This window comes from Acanthaster planci, linkage group LG17 (genome assembly GCF_054643075.1).
Source record: "Acanthaster planci isolate LZ-2023a linkage group LG17, COTS_SCS, whole genome shotgun sequence".
NCBI lineage: Eukaryota > Metazoa > Echinodermata > Asteroidea > Valvatida > Acanthasteridae > Acanthaster > Acanthaster planci.
The window spans coordinates 11,716,811-11,730,615 of NC_141793.1; the positions used below are offsets into that span (position 1 = coordinate 11,716,811).

At 44.1% G+C, this 13,805-nt stretch overlaps 2 protein-coding genes and 1 long non-coding RNA gene across 3 annotated transcripts; 2 read left to right on the plus strand and 1 right to left on the minus strand.

Annotated features, from left to right (window-relative positions):
• The first annotated feature begins 319 nt into the window (after positions 1–319).
• Positions 320–3,926, plus strand: LOC110973556 (allatostatin-A receptor-like). Its single transcript, XM_022224454.2, has one exon. The coding sequence runs from the start codon at positions 320–322 to the stop codon at positions 1,349–1,351; it is 1,032 nt and encodes a 343-aa protein (XP_022080146.2). The 3' UTR covers positions 1,352–3,926.
• A 144-nt stretch (positions 3,927–4,070) lies between these two features.
• On the plus strand, positions 4,071–12,399 carry LOC110973552 (uncharacterized). Its single transcript, XM_022224448.2, has 4 exons — positions 4,071–5,312; positions 6,518–6,725; positions 8,374–8,769; positions 9,474–12,399. Exons 1-4 carry the CDS (start codon positions 5,136–5,138, stop codon positions 10,196–10,198), a joined length of 1,506 nt encoding a protein of 501 aa, XP_022080140.2. The 5' UTR covers positions 4,071–5,135; the 3' UTR covers positions 10,199–12,399.
• Positions 12,351–13,803, minus strand: LOC147796359 (uncharacterized). Its single transcript, XR_015428142.1, has 3 exons — positions 13,652–13,803; positions 13,359–13,537; positions 12,351–12,994 (listed from the first exon to the last, which is right to left on the minus strand). It is a non-coding gene; the product is annotated as an uncharacterized LOC147796359 (long non-coding RNA).
• Positions 13,804–13,805: the final 2 nt, after the last annotated feature.

The window sequence follows — 13,805 nt, forward strand, 5'->3', positions numbered from 1 at the left end:
CGCCAGAATCCCACTGTCGTCAGTATTTGCACTGTATAATGCAATTTTGTGGTTGCTTTGAAAAGGTATTGCACCGAGCATTCGTGCCAACACATAAGAAATATGTAACTAACACCGGAGTATCTGACACCGGTTGATAAGATTCCTTTTTCTCTCCAGTATTTACCCAGGTTTGTTCTACCTGAGGTGTACAAACATCCGAGGCGAGATCCGCCGAGAGTGGGAGATATAGCTGCTGTAAATGGCACTTCTTTGAAAAGTCACGTCGTGGGATGTAGTGAAGATAAATCTATACAGCCGTTGTTTGGAGAGAAACAAGATGGCGACTGTCTACTGGGAGTGGCTGACGATCATACAACTCTGCCTTGGCATCCTAGGGATCGTGGGTAACCTGTTAGTTATCGTTGTGTATATCAGTAAGAAGAAGCGGCAGAATACCACCAACACCTTGATCCTAGCCCTAGCCTTGACCGACCTCTTCACGTCTATCAACATTATCCCCTGGCCAACGGACTGGCACGGCGCGGTGCCCCTGACCGCGCTGGGCCGGCTATACTGCGGCGTGATCTTCCCAAAGTTCTTCATGTGGACGTCCATCATGGCCTCGGTGGGCCTCCTGACCATACTGTCTGTGGAGCGCTACCTGGCGGTCTGTCGTCCCTTGTGGTACCGCACCGTCTTCAGCAAGACGCGCCCCTGGCACTTCATCGTTGCCATCTGGGTTTTCGCCGCCGTGGAGAAATCCTTCAACCTGTACTGCACCGTCCCTACTCCGAGCGGGAACTGCGAGTTCATCGTCCCCGGCAACGGTGGCTTCCAGATATTCCTGGCCGTTGGTGTCTTCACCGTCGAGTACATGGTGCCCCTCCTGGTGATGCTGGTGACGTACGTGAAGACGATCCAAGCTCTCAAGCGGCAGGCCCGCAACCTTCTGGAGCAGATCGACTCCCGGAACAACCCGGCCTTCTCCTTGCTGCAGACCCGCCGCAAGGTCATCGAGATGCTGCTGCTGGTCATCGTGGCCTTTTCCATCTGTTGGGGTCCGCTCCAGTTCGCCTTCCTGATCGGCTCCTTGGGGATCAAGGGCGACTATTTCCTGAGCACTCTCCAGGACGCCTTCATCGTCTTGGCCTTCTTCAACTCCTGCGCCAATCCCATCATCTACACCTTCAAGAACAAATCCTTCCGGAACTCGCTGCGTGACCGCTTCCGGTTGCGGCGCAAGTGGAACGCGGTGAGTTCGGTCACGGGCACTGCCACGGAGCCTGACAATAAAGAATCCCATGTGCAACGGACTGTTAGACCTGTGGACCGCCCTCTCGCAATAGAAGACCTACCTGAAATTGGATAATACCATCTTCATCACTATTCAACCACTCACCACCAAGAATGTCAGAGTTAACAACAACGTCGCTACACACACACATAAAACATAACGTGTGTCACAGGTGGTCGCTTGAATTTCAAGCGGGTACAGTTCCACATTCTTAGCTTTCTATGAAGGCGTTTGTAACGGTTAATTTCTTGGCAGGTCCAAGCTCCCGTCAGATACAGTGTCACTGCTTGCTCTGTTTCACCGATGACATATCTCTATTAATTCATGAGCGAAAAATTCACTCTCAGAAAAAGTGAGGCCCTCACAAAAACCACTCCAAAAGAGCGAAAACCACTCCAAAAGATTGAAGACCACTCCAAAGAGTGAAATTTCCACTTTGCCAAGGAGCCATAACATAGGACAACTCAAAAAGAGCTGTCCTTTAAATGGCTTCTCTTTTAGAGTGATTTTCACTCTTTTGGAGTGGTTTTCACTCTTTTGGAGTGGATTTTATGATGGACTCACGCTCACGCAAGCGCAGGGTGCGACAGTCCAGTCCACTGCGCGCACCGCTTGAGCATCAGAAGTGGCAGCGGGCTGCTTACATTGTAGTCGTAGTCGTTTCCTTTTCACTGCTTTTGTGGAGGACAGCGTTCTCACGGAGTCCGGATAAAACAAAAAACCCGGTCTGGGATACGCAATGTACTTTCCTATAAGGTTTTTTGCCAGTCTCGAGAGGAGACTAGTCGTCATGCCTCGTGGAATCTTCCCCTGTTGAAGTGTCAGACTTTCCTTATGAAGAAATTCTCCGGAGCCACGAATATAGTCTTTATCCTAGCATAGAGCTACAAACCCGGTTTGTAGCTCTATGATCCTAGTAAGCTTTGTGTTGTGTAAACAGAATTGCGTTCCGGTCCATGACCCTGATCAACTTTTAGAAGTATAGCAGGAACCCACTCATGCAGGAGCGAGAACGAATAAAATTTTGGCCTCCGGGAATACGCTAGTTGTACTATCTCCAATTCATTTTTCCCCGAACGGCTGAAGTGTTCTTATTCTTCCGTGTTAGGACTAAAATTTATCCAGATAATGAAAATGCATAAGCTTGGTCAGAAAAAAATGATGCATAATTTGCCGTTGAAGACGTGAAGAAAGTTACATCTGAAGACCGAAACAGGGAAGATCACAGGGGTGGATCCGGGAATTTTTACGGGGGGGGGGTCAGGTCGTAGATTTCCTTTTAATGCCTCATTTTTGCGGACCAGTTTGCACATAAAAGAGGAATCTATGGGTTGCTATCTCGTTTTTATGTTTTTAAATTCACTTTATTTTTAAAAATTATGTTCTCCATTTTTTAAACCATATTTTTTGTTATAGAGCGGGGGTTTCAACCCCCCCCCCCCATCCACACCTGGATCAAAGACTTCTCTCTGCCAGTATCCGTTGTAGTTCATAGTCTTCAATATACCATGTGTTGTTGATCAATTTCTTAGAAAGGGGGAAAGGACGTCACGTAATGCCCCGTCCTGTGAATCGATTAACTCACGACTGTTCGTGTCTGGACTATTGCAACTTGCAAGGTCTCCATTCTACCATTTTGAGGTATACACCCCATCTTATAGAGAAAGGACACTTTCTCTATAGTCTTACCGAGTCGGTGGATCAGACCCACCGACCACGTCATAAACCAAAGGCTACAACAGGCCTCTATAATCATCATGACTATAACAGAACACGGCATAGTGGGGAAGTTTACATTATCGTTCCGGCTTGCTCAACTAGTAATATGACCCCACCAGTGTACCACTCAACGGGAAATCCGCATTCCGGGAAGTGGAACTTTTTTTTTTGCCTTTTTCGTGTATGAGCGCTTTGGGCCATTCAAACAAAAATCTTTGTTTCCCGTATCCAGGGTTCACAGCGATTGGGATTAAAATTGTTGGCGTTATTATTACATTGGGGATTGAGTTTTAGCATGGAGGAAGGAAGACGACCGCCGCTACTGGATTTGAAAGTAAATTCTCTGCTTTCTGTTGCTTGATGAGAATGTCAGTGACCGTTGGTGACCTTCAACATGAGTATATTTTGTCTTGGGAAGCGAATGAATCTCTAGCCAACGTCTTTTTCATAGGTTATGTCATTTTGTCTCGTTTGAGCGTAATATGGAAATAGGAATTCTCCTTTGCTATTCATAAATAATGAGAAAAGTAATAAGTAAGAGACAAGGTGAGATAAACAAGATTATGTTTCCGAGTAGCCAGGGACGATTATGACTCAGATATTGGTTTTCATGATGACCGGGGAGTATCGCACACCCGTACATACACATTCAACGGCGATTTCAATTTGATTTTCAAATATAGACCTAGCTAAAACGTCATCCGAGGTGAACGCTCGATGCCGTCTTCTTGTAATTATTTTCAGGTGTACAATGAATCTGTATATAATTGTATTTATGGAATATTAAATGGTAGTTTAAAATGTAATTTGTGTCAAAATCAAAACTAAAGAAGAGAAATCAGTCTTTACCCTGATTATTGTCGAAGATCCCGAAAACCAAGATGAAATAAATGCGCACTGTCCTTATTGTGATGAAATATTTGAAACAAAATTGCTTGTAACTGTTTGTTTGATCGGGTCAGTCATCATACTACGCTAATGTTCAATTCGTTGAAGGGTAATTATTTAAAAACCCATGGACAGTGGGGTATATTGGGGGCACCGGGGGCTCACATTTTCCTTAAGGAAGAACTGAAAGTGAAAGCAAATGAGCTTTAACCTACGGGTTAATGATACACAGCTTGTGTTCATATCAAGATTGGAATGGGGCCGGGGGGACCCAGATATCCACTCGGGCTGCCTATGATATAATATTTGTACCAATACAATGAAAAAATTGTCAAACTCAGACAACTCGGTTCAACCATGGAGGCAACTCACTGAATTCATCGATCAGAATAGGACAGAATAAGATTTTGTGCGCGTGAATGCAGTTGTATTAAATTCCAGACACCCGAAGCCGTGTCTCGATCCGTTTCACCAGATTTTAATCAAATGACGTGGAAGTGTTTTGCTTTTTGTTCATGATGCACGCGCTCGTCACGTGAAAACGCACCCAGAACGTGGAATCCAGCGAAGCGGGGCCAACTGTCTGATTTTAGCAAGCGTCATGTGATGCTGTTTATACATGCACTACCACAGAGAGAGGACACACGACTGACCGTCGACCGTGCGCGACCGATGACGTCATGCGGGGGTTTTCCCCTGTGGAACCCGCGAGACGCGCTGACCTTGAGTTTTGTTAAGTAGGCTAGGGGTGTGGAGCAACCGGGGTGCTTGTACATGTACATTATGTACTGCAGAAGTACATGTACGTGTACATGTACTGTACACACAAGTATTCTCAAGATTGTCATACACATTGCGTTGTGTGGCCGGATACGGCTCGTCTTTCCAAGAGCTGGCACACTCACTGATTGTAAGTAGGATCATGAATTATTTTGCCCTCTGAACCTGACGTGTGACTTAGCACGTCCCTGACATCAGTGCTCGAACAACGTGTTACTGATCCCACGCTGTTTGCGTGGATTGCCACATTCCTTCATGTGTTCACGATCGTGGATAGTAGAGGACAGCTCATTACAAAACACGCGTGATTTCACCTGTGGTTTCACCATAACTCCATGGCTTCACCAACGGGGTGAGTGAACTGGACACTTCGAAATTATGGTCTAAACAGCGGGCACAGGCTGGCCAGTGCCCGGTAGTGTTCCCTCTCCGAGACGGTACCGAACACCGGTGTGACCCTCCGTTCGCCGCCATGTTCTCACCGGCGACTCCGAAATCGGCACTGACGCTGGGCGAGACGCCCTACCGGACATTGCCCAATTTCTACCGTACCACGATCCAGCTGTCCACGCTGCTAGACGTCGAGCAGCCGTTGGGCAACAACGACTACCGCACGGTCTTAGAACAGCTCGGCTTTCAGCCAGAGGAGGTAAGACCTTTCTTGTAAAAGACTTAGCATACCGCAAGGCCGGTCTTTATCAGTACAGTAATGTACTTCTAAGAAGTGAACCACACAAACCACGAGTGACCACCAAGTTAAGTTACGAGATGGGATCCGAAAATGTCGTGCTTAAAATGAGGTAAGTGAAAAACATAGAGGCTATTTCCACATGTTTTCCACTCGAGTAACATGAAGAAATTAGTCATAAACAATAACTTAAATTCGAATTACATTTTTGTATAAAAGAAATAACAATATGTATGATCATGGTGGGTGATATTCCGGGGGGTCAAACCTAACATACCAGACCATTTTGTTAAACTGGGTACCATTATTGAAGTCACATACGGTTTATTGTATATTGAAATAAATTTGTTTTCGATAAAAATCAAGTATCTACCTTGACTGCATGTGCCATAGATCTACCACAAACCAACACCTGATTTTGCAATATTTTGGAAGAGTTCAACACTTTTGAAAACCACACTTTTTATGGCGATCATTTTTTTGTGTAATTGTAAAGAAGTTGGTCACTTATTTGGAGGATTCGACCGTAACGTCTCCAAGCAGAAATGCTCGCGGTATTAATGTTAAAAGGAATTTTTTTAGAAATTAAGGAAATAAGATCATTCATTATTCATTCATTAGTTTATTTCATTCTTATCGTGGTCCAGCAAGCCAGATTACAAGAATGATACATATTATAATTAAACACATGTAAAATAGATTAAAAGCACATCAACGAAAATGGCAAACACAAAAAACTTAATCACTAATCATAATTATTATTATTCAAACTAATAAACAATTAAACGGATAAAATAGACCAAACCTCTTTCAGCCGGTTGAACTATGTTTCGTTTCTCTATTAGTGGATAAATTCTGTAAGCCAGAAGAATGCCTGTGCAGATTCTCTAATTACGAATGTAATAAATTGATATAAAGTGGAATGGGGCTGTTCTTAAAAAGGTTAGTCCTACAGCCTGGTATAGCAATGAAATAGAATGAGAGTTAGGCAGCTCCCTACTATGCACGAAGGAGGAATACGGGTACCAGTTTGCTTACACTTGGACAAAGACTTGGACCAAGACTCGGCAAGTTTACAAGAATGTGCCTGTCCACCTCAAACGCTGAGCATTATGCAAAATGTCAAAATGGCTAGATCCAATTAATATCTTTTTGTCATCTCACAGGTCAGGTTTTGGGGCTGCAAGTGCAAACGGCCGACCTTGGAGGCATTGGTAGGGTGGGAGGGCACCGTCCGGGAACTGGCCGATGCCTTACGGGAATGCGAGCGATACGATGCCCTGTCTGTCCTTGTACAATCGCTGGTGCAGGTTCTCCAGGAGGCGCACAGAGTACAACGGGCAGATCAAACAGGGGCCAACATCTTGAGCCGGGGTAAGTTATCAGCAGTCGTGGTTGGGTCTTTTCCTACCTGCACGGTTTGATGTACGCATTGCAAACACTGCACTGTGGTGCTCAGAGGATTATCAGAGGATAACACCAGACTGTGTGCGGTTCTTTTATAACACCCGGGGTGTTAAATTAACACCAGTTTAACCACAATTTTTGTTGTGTGGGTCTTTTATTGTTAGTCAAAAACGGTTCTAGACCCTGTAAACTTCTCCGATTTACTTAACAAAATCAAAACGGGCCATTTATAAAAGTTTTGATACAATTGTCTATTGACAATTATTTTCATTTTGGTTAGTTTATTGGATGTCAAATTTAAAGTGAGGAATTTACATCTTTTGTTTTAATCACAATTTGAATAAAATAGAAACAAGCGGACCATGATGGGGATCGTCTGTATTGTTTCTTCTTGTTAAAAGTGATAGATACGCCAACGTTAATGTTGAGCAAACATGGGCACTTTGATGTTGGTTAACCCTGCAGGGTTTCCCGAGCCCCACGAAGGCAGTGGGGCATTTTCGCATGCATGTCGATTTACCTCAGTACCCGTGTCTTGTTTTTGCAAGCCTCTCTTGGTCCCAGACATTGTGAGGGGCCACAACAAAATGGCCGCCCCGCCCCAACTTCCTGTTAACCGGGACCGGTCGAGTATCAAAATTTAATGCTGCAGCAATGCTTGTTATGCACTTCGATCCTTCGAATAGGATCCTTCGAATTGTTATACGCATGATCTCTTGAATAATTAGTATTCGACCGATGGAGTCCATGTTGAGTCGCGTTCGAATGCGGCTGTAAAGTCACACATGAATCCGTATAGGAAAATAGAGTGGATGGTGGCTTCCATGAATGTATGCTATGTTTTTTTCCACCCAGAGCCACGCTCAACTGGCTCATCTTTTCCTATAGCATGGGGTGACGGAGGTCAGGCCATATTTCCCTGTTAATTATGCACAAGTTATGACGCAGGAAGCTGTCAAACTCAGTCTCGGTTAATGGTTTTAGAGTTCGAGGTTGATTAAACAATGCTAGCCTGCAATAACGATTAAGATATTTGCGGCCACAAAATAGCCATTTTCATGGTCACTGAACAAATTCCAAGCATGGTTTAATAATCGATATGGCTTTAAGAGTTTCCGGAAGGAAATTATTCGTCCTGCTGTAAAGTTCTGCATCAAACATTTCATTTTCACAACATTGGAGCGACTTCCTGTTTATATAGGCCTCGACTTCCCTGTTAGCATCTGTTCTAATTGACGAGCAATAATCTAACCTGCTGCGTCATCGTTAACTCGTGTATTGCTTGTCCATGGATGGCCAATCAGTTGTGGATGTATCACCCAGTAGCGTAACTAAGGAGGGTGGGGGCAGGGGCAAGCCCCCCCCCCCACCCGCTTCAGAAGTTAGTAGTAGTGTTTATTTTGGTGTGTGGATACAGCTTCGTGATATTTTTCAAAACTTGAGAAGTTACACTAACATTTTTGTTTTTACTGACCACCGTCTGCAATTTCGCCAGCAGACGGTTGGCAAAATACGACTGTGACGTGTTGTAAAAATGCTGTCCGTTTTCCCTCTCTAAGTTGAGATTTAAACGAATGGACCAAGAATTCATAGGAGTTTTTGTTTCTGTTTGCAGACGTCTTTTCTTCGACCTCGTCCCCAGAACTACAGCCATCCTCACTTAGATGGGAGGACGCCGACACCTGTCTAAAGCCAATCGTCCCTGAATATAAACAGAGCAGCGATGTTGTGGATGATGCAACCTCGCTTGCATCATCATCTTCGTTATCGTTACTACCACCGTCATCCCTGATACAGACACTTTCATCAGACGCCTCTGTTTTCGGTCGTGTCACGACCGAGCTGCCGTCCCTAGAATCCCTCGATACAACAAGCGGATTATCCTCGCCAGGTGTTTGCACAGTCGAGTCGCCGTCCACGTTACCGCGGATACCCGATGTGGAGGCGCTGCTGACCGCGCAGTTTGAGTTTCCCACCCAACTTGCGGTCACGTGTCTCTCATCTTCCAAAGGTAGGAACACAAGCCATGTTTGATTGGTTTGACCCAAGACTAAAAGATATTAGGAGTCCGATCAAGAAAGATCCTCAAGTGTGGCTGAAGTCGGCACTCAGAGCATTTGGCAGATACTGCATTTTAAAATGGCTCGTTTTACGACAAGAAGAATGTTCCCCTCCAAAAAGAGAAACTAGTTCCACAACTCTGACTACGTAAGCCTGAAGAACAAAAAAGAAAAACGAAAAGTGACCTTGTGTGTCAAACCATGGAGGAGGGTGTAGAAACACGCCAGGCAACCCATCATGGAAGTTTGCAGAGCGAGTGACTGTATACTGATCCGAAGCGGAAGTTTATGATACGCATTAGCTTATCTCGTCTTGGGTATGCGATAATCTGATTGTATCTGTGGAATGCAACAAGTGGTATGTACGATTGCCCTAAATCAAGGATAAAGTCCAAAAGTACGGAGAACTTTTCGAGATTTCTGTTTGACTATCAGTGTTTCCGACCATGGTCAGACAAAAAAGGACTGCCTTGTTGGATTTGAACAGAGATAATCTTAAGCATATCAAAATAACAATACAGAAGTCGAGAAAGGTATTTTGTTATGGCAACAGATTGGGACATCCTTGGTAACACTGTCAGAAAACAAAAACAAACGCCTAAACGCTGATTTTGTTTTACTTGAACTTTATCTATTGCTTTGTTGTCTCTGGCAGGCCGTAAGACCACCGAGTTTGTATGCAACCTCGTAGCCTCCGGCGTCAGCCGTTGGCGTTGCATCTCCAATTCCGGGGACCTCACGTGGATCTCCAACACCACCGTCTACATCAACAACTTCGCGCGGCTGCTGCTCTTGCTTGTGGCCTTCTTGAACGCGGTCACGTGCGTCTTTGGCACCGCCCACACGCCGGCCTACGTCCTGGAGCTTATCATAGCCGCTGTTCCGGTCGCCCAGTCGCTCTACGTCGACCAGAACCTGCCGACCTACCGCGACCTGATACGGAAGATCAAGGAGGTGGAAGCTGGAATGGCGCTCATCGCCAGAACTCTCGAGCGACGCCCCGGGGAATGCCTCACGAGTGAAGGTAACAAGTTGGCAGAGCTCGACGCACGGAGGAAAAAACTGGAGCACCTGAAAAGGCTGGTTTGGCCCGTGTACAGCGATATCAGACTCTGCATTATCAGCACCTTACTGGTGGAGTTTTTGCTGGTGTTTCTCGTCCTCTTTGTGGGGCTGATATGCTTTTCCAGTGAGGAGATACTGGCAAAGCTGGGAGACGGTTTCACCATGATGGCGCTGGCGCTGATGTGCATCGATTGCGCCTACAACTTCGCGATTGTGGCTGTGTACTACCACGACAGGACGATTGAGACCGTACTGCGGAAAGACCGGTTTCGCGTGAACGCAGCACTGTTGCGTAATGAATCGGATTCCGTATAGTGTGGCCGGAATTTGGGCTTACACCGACATCAAGTCTCTTCGATTATTATGTGCAATAACACTCATTGATTTCATCAAGTTTCCCACAGGTTCATTGGCCTTTTACCATGCAGCCAACCTCCACTAGGACCGCACGCGCTGGCCGTTTAGCCGTTACAATGGTCAGGGGGCGAGTTGGCAAGGGGCGAGTCGGTCAGGGGGCGAGTTGACCTACAATCGTTACAACAGTCTTGCGAAAGAACGTGCATGGAAATGTGGGTGATCCTTACTGATGCGTTTACATTGTATATTATGAACATGCATCATTCACTCATTTTCAAACGGCGTTAGTGTCATAACGTCAACGGCTGGACTGTCTAATCATAAAAAAAGAGACAGTGTTCTGACCTTACGTGCCCGATGTACACCCCCCCCGCAGATTCGCAAGCCTGAAGTCGAAATGGTGACTCGTATCGTGCCCAGGCTGGCACCCGTTTACAGTGGAAATTCCTGGAAATGTTTCTTGGGAAGCAGGCTACTACCCGGATTAGATTTATTAAATAGGTATCTACCTGTCCGCCACGCGTTGGATTTTTTTGCATGAGAGGCATGCGCAATCGACATTTAACCGTAAATTTGGAGGGTGTAGGAGCAACGGCGCTCCCAAAATCCGTCGGGGGAGGTGCATTATTTGAGCAGGCCCGATGTATTTCAAATAGGGAAGGGACATAGAGTTGTTCATGACTGTATCCAACTTTATGGGGACGACACAGACTTGACTTGTGACCCAGTTCCATTTCAGGCTGTTCCAAGTCTTGTCGTACCCCGCATTGATGTACTTCAAATTAATTCATTAGTACTCCAATTATTTTACTGCAGGTCAGTAAGATGAGTTTTTATTTTTGTGACTGTATAGTGTCTGTGTGTGTGAGTCAGATCATTTTAATTCATTCGGGTGCATGGTATTTTTGTAAAATTTCAAACTGGCTTTCGAACTGGAGTCTTCCGAGCGCAGAGCTGTGATATCCGTTGTGACGGATACCTACAGTGGCGAGTCATGGCAGAAAGCCGAGTAAAAATAAAAAAACACCGTTTTGTTGGAGTCCAGATTTTTATAACGCCAAAAACGAGGGATAGCGCTTCCCAGAGCTGTACATGTATATAGAGAGTGTAGATCCGACTTCAGACTTTGGAACTAAAATGGCTGTTCATGCATTACGTGTTAAGTACAGCATGCAGCTATTGTGTGATTTGTCCATGCGCACTGAAGCATAATCCACCATGTTGGTTCCAACAATACAGACACTCGTGTCGCAGCTCTTTCCATGGTGTTTCCTATTTCCCTCTCTTAAATCATTCCCATCTTCTTTAGCAGGCGCCTCACATCTGGCCTTCTCGTAAAAAAGGGAAACCAGTGTCCCTTGACTTTTGTCAGACATGGAACTTGTCTTAAGACTGACTAAACTCAACTACAATGTATTTTGATCTTGTTGAATTCTGGAGGCTGTAGAATTCCTGGTGAATTGCGTTTTTAGTCCAAAAATATCAACACGGGGATATTGCAGTTGAGGCCTAGTTTGTGGTCACTGCTGCTTCGTGCAATTGGACAATGTGGCAATAAACTGCTGAATAACTGAGATAATTTTTTTTATGGGGAACGGTATCATTCGATTTGGAGATAACGCTATCGCGTTTGAGGAAGGAAATTTCACCGGTAGGCACGGCCTGTTTCCGTGGACTGTGTACGTTGTACACCACAAGCCTATATTTGGAATATGAGCAAATTGCCTCTATTTAGTGCGAGGCCAGGTGGGTGAAATATGTATTTTTAAATAAGAGAACAGCCCTTTTTGTTATAGATTTACGATTATTCTCCAATTATAAAGGTTTTGTTGGTTCAGAAGTGAAGTATTACTGTTACTGTGAAAGATGTATTATGTACCCCCATTGCATCTGTCTCAGTTACCTTGCAAGTTCAAAGACTTTATTATTTCAACTTCTATTTAAAATGTGAAGAGCTAGTTCTTTGGCATTATTGTGCTATTTTCATTGCTCTATGTTGAATTCTCTTGAATTCCTACAGTCTTTATACATGACTATATTTAATTTTTTTCTGTTTGAAACATTTCGGTTTTGTACACTGAAAAAAACTCAGGTGGTAGAAGTCTTCACATTGTGTTGAATGTCCGATTAAATTTTTATTTGTTATCATGTGCAAACTATGGAGTATTTACATATTTATGCATTCATTTTTGTTAGAAAAGTTTTGAAATGGAACTGATATTCAGGCACAAGCCTGTCAGAAAGAAACAAAATTATCACAGAAGCTGTATTCAGATACAAATCACAAACAAGCTATAATTATTTAGATACAAATCACAGACACATTCATGTTTCAACAAATAGCCAATGACAACATACATTTCCATGACTCATCAAAAAGTCATGAAGCAATATAAACCCGATAACAATGAATTTATATGGTGACATACTATGCAATGAATCTTGCACAATGCCTGAAGTATAATTGATATCGGTACACCATTCCCTACACTGAGCTTAACGTAGCTTATACACCTGCCTCTCTGATTCCCTGTAAAACATAACAGTTCCTGGTTCTGGTGTGGTTTCCTTTGTAAGTGTACTAAGGATGACTGGTAACTGCATCGGACCTCCTGAAGAAGCTTGTTCTTGATTTAGGTAGGCATGTCCAGTTTTGGCACAACGCACACTTTGATGAGGACAAAACTTCTTTTTGCGGTTTTCCTGTTGTCAAACCAATCCACCTAACTTTCTTTCCAAGAAATGATATCCTTTCTGCAAGACGAAGAACCAAAAGATTGTCAGAGATGGGTTTTAACCCTGACCCCCTTAGGGTGTAGGTAAAATCAGATTGAAAGCAGAGGATTCAGGAGAGTTGGGGTTAATAAACCAAATAGAGTGATATCATGTTGACCCTTGAATCTTAAACAAAAATTACCAACTTCAACTGGACAATGAAATTTCAAACACAATGGATAAAACAATCAGATTTTTTAAATCAATTTTTGCAACAGAAGCGCTCCATAAAGATGCCCAACCAAAACTCAAAATTCTCATTGAGAAGATTAGTATGCCGATTGTTGGTCGTCTCTCAACATATTTAATTAAAACACAGGAGTTCAATTTCGAATTCGGTCACCTTTACTTCTCTTAGCTTCTTGCTATCATCCGTCTCTTGCATGTTCTTCCGAAACTCCTCTCGTATCTTTCTTTTGTAGAAGTCTCTGTCAGTGAATCTGAGAGTGTTTGCCTCCCTCAGAAGACGTCTGTAAAGTCCTAAGACAATCTGACGCGACCAAGCAACTTCCATTTTCACTGCTGAAGAAACGATCAACAAAGTGTGAATCGATAATTCATAAAACACAAACCAAACGACAAAAAAAACTTCCACATCAAGACTCCTAGTCAAGAAATGATCAAATATAAACGAACCTGTATTACGTTTGAATAAATTACTAATGATTCTTTTACGGAGGTTTTCTATATGTCTAAATGGGGTTTAAAATCGGTCCGTCGATCGTCTTCACAAAATTCTCTCGGGCGCCGCCATTTTGGTCACAGCGCCCCCTTTCGATTGATTCCAGCC

What these genes read in the sequence shown, in the direction of transcription:
- LOC110973556 (XM_022224454.2), top strand. Translation starts at nt 320, where the DNA reads ATGGCGACTGTCTACTGGGAGTGGCTGACGATCATACAACTCTGCCTT.
- LOC110973552 (XM_022224448.2), top strand. Translation starts at nt 5,136, where the DNA reads ATGTTCTCACCGGCGACTCCGAAATCGGCACTGACGCTGGGCGAGACG. An exon ending in GGCCAACATCTTGAGCCGGG is followed by an intron (nt 6,726 to 8,373) that starts GTAAGTTATCAG and finishes TTCTGTTTGCAG; the next exon opens with ACGTCTTTTCTTCGACCTCG. An exon ending in GTGTCTCTCATCTTCCAAAG is followed by an intron (nt 8,770 to 9,473) that starts GTAGGAACACAA and finishes TGTCTCTGGCAG; the next exon opens with GCCGTAAGACCACCGAGTTT.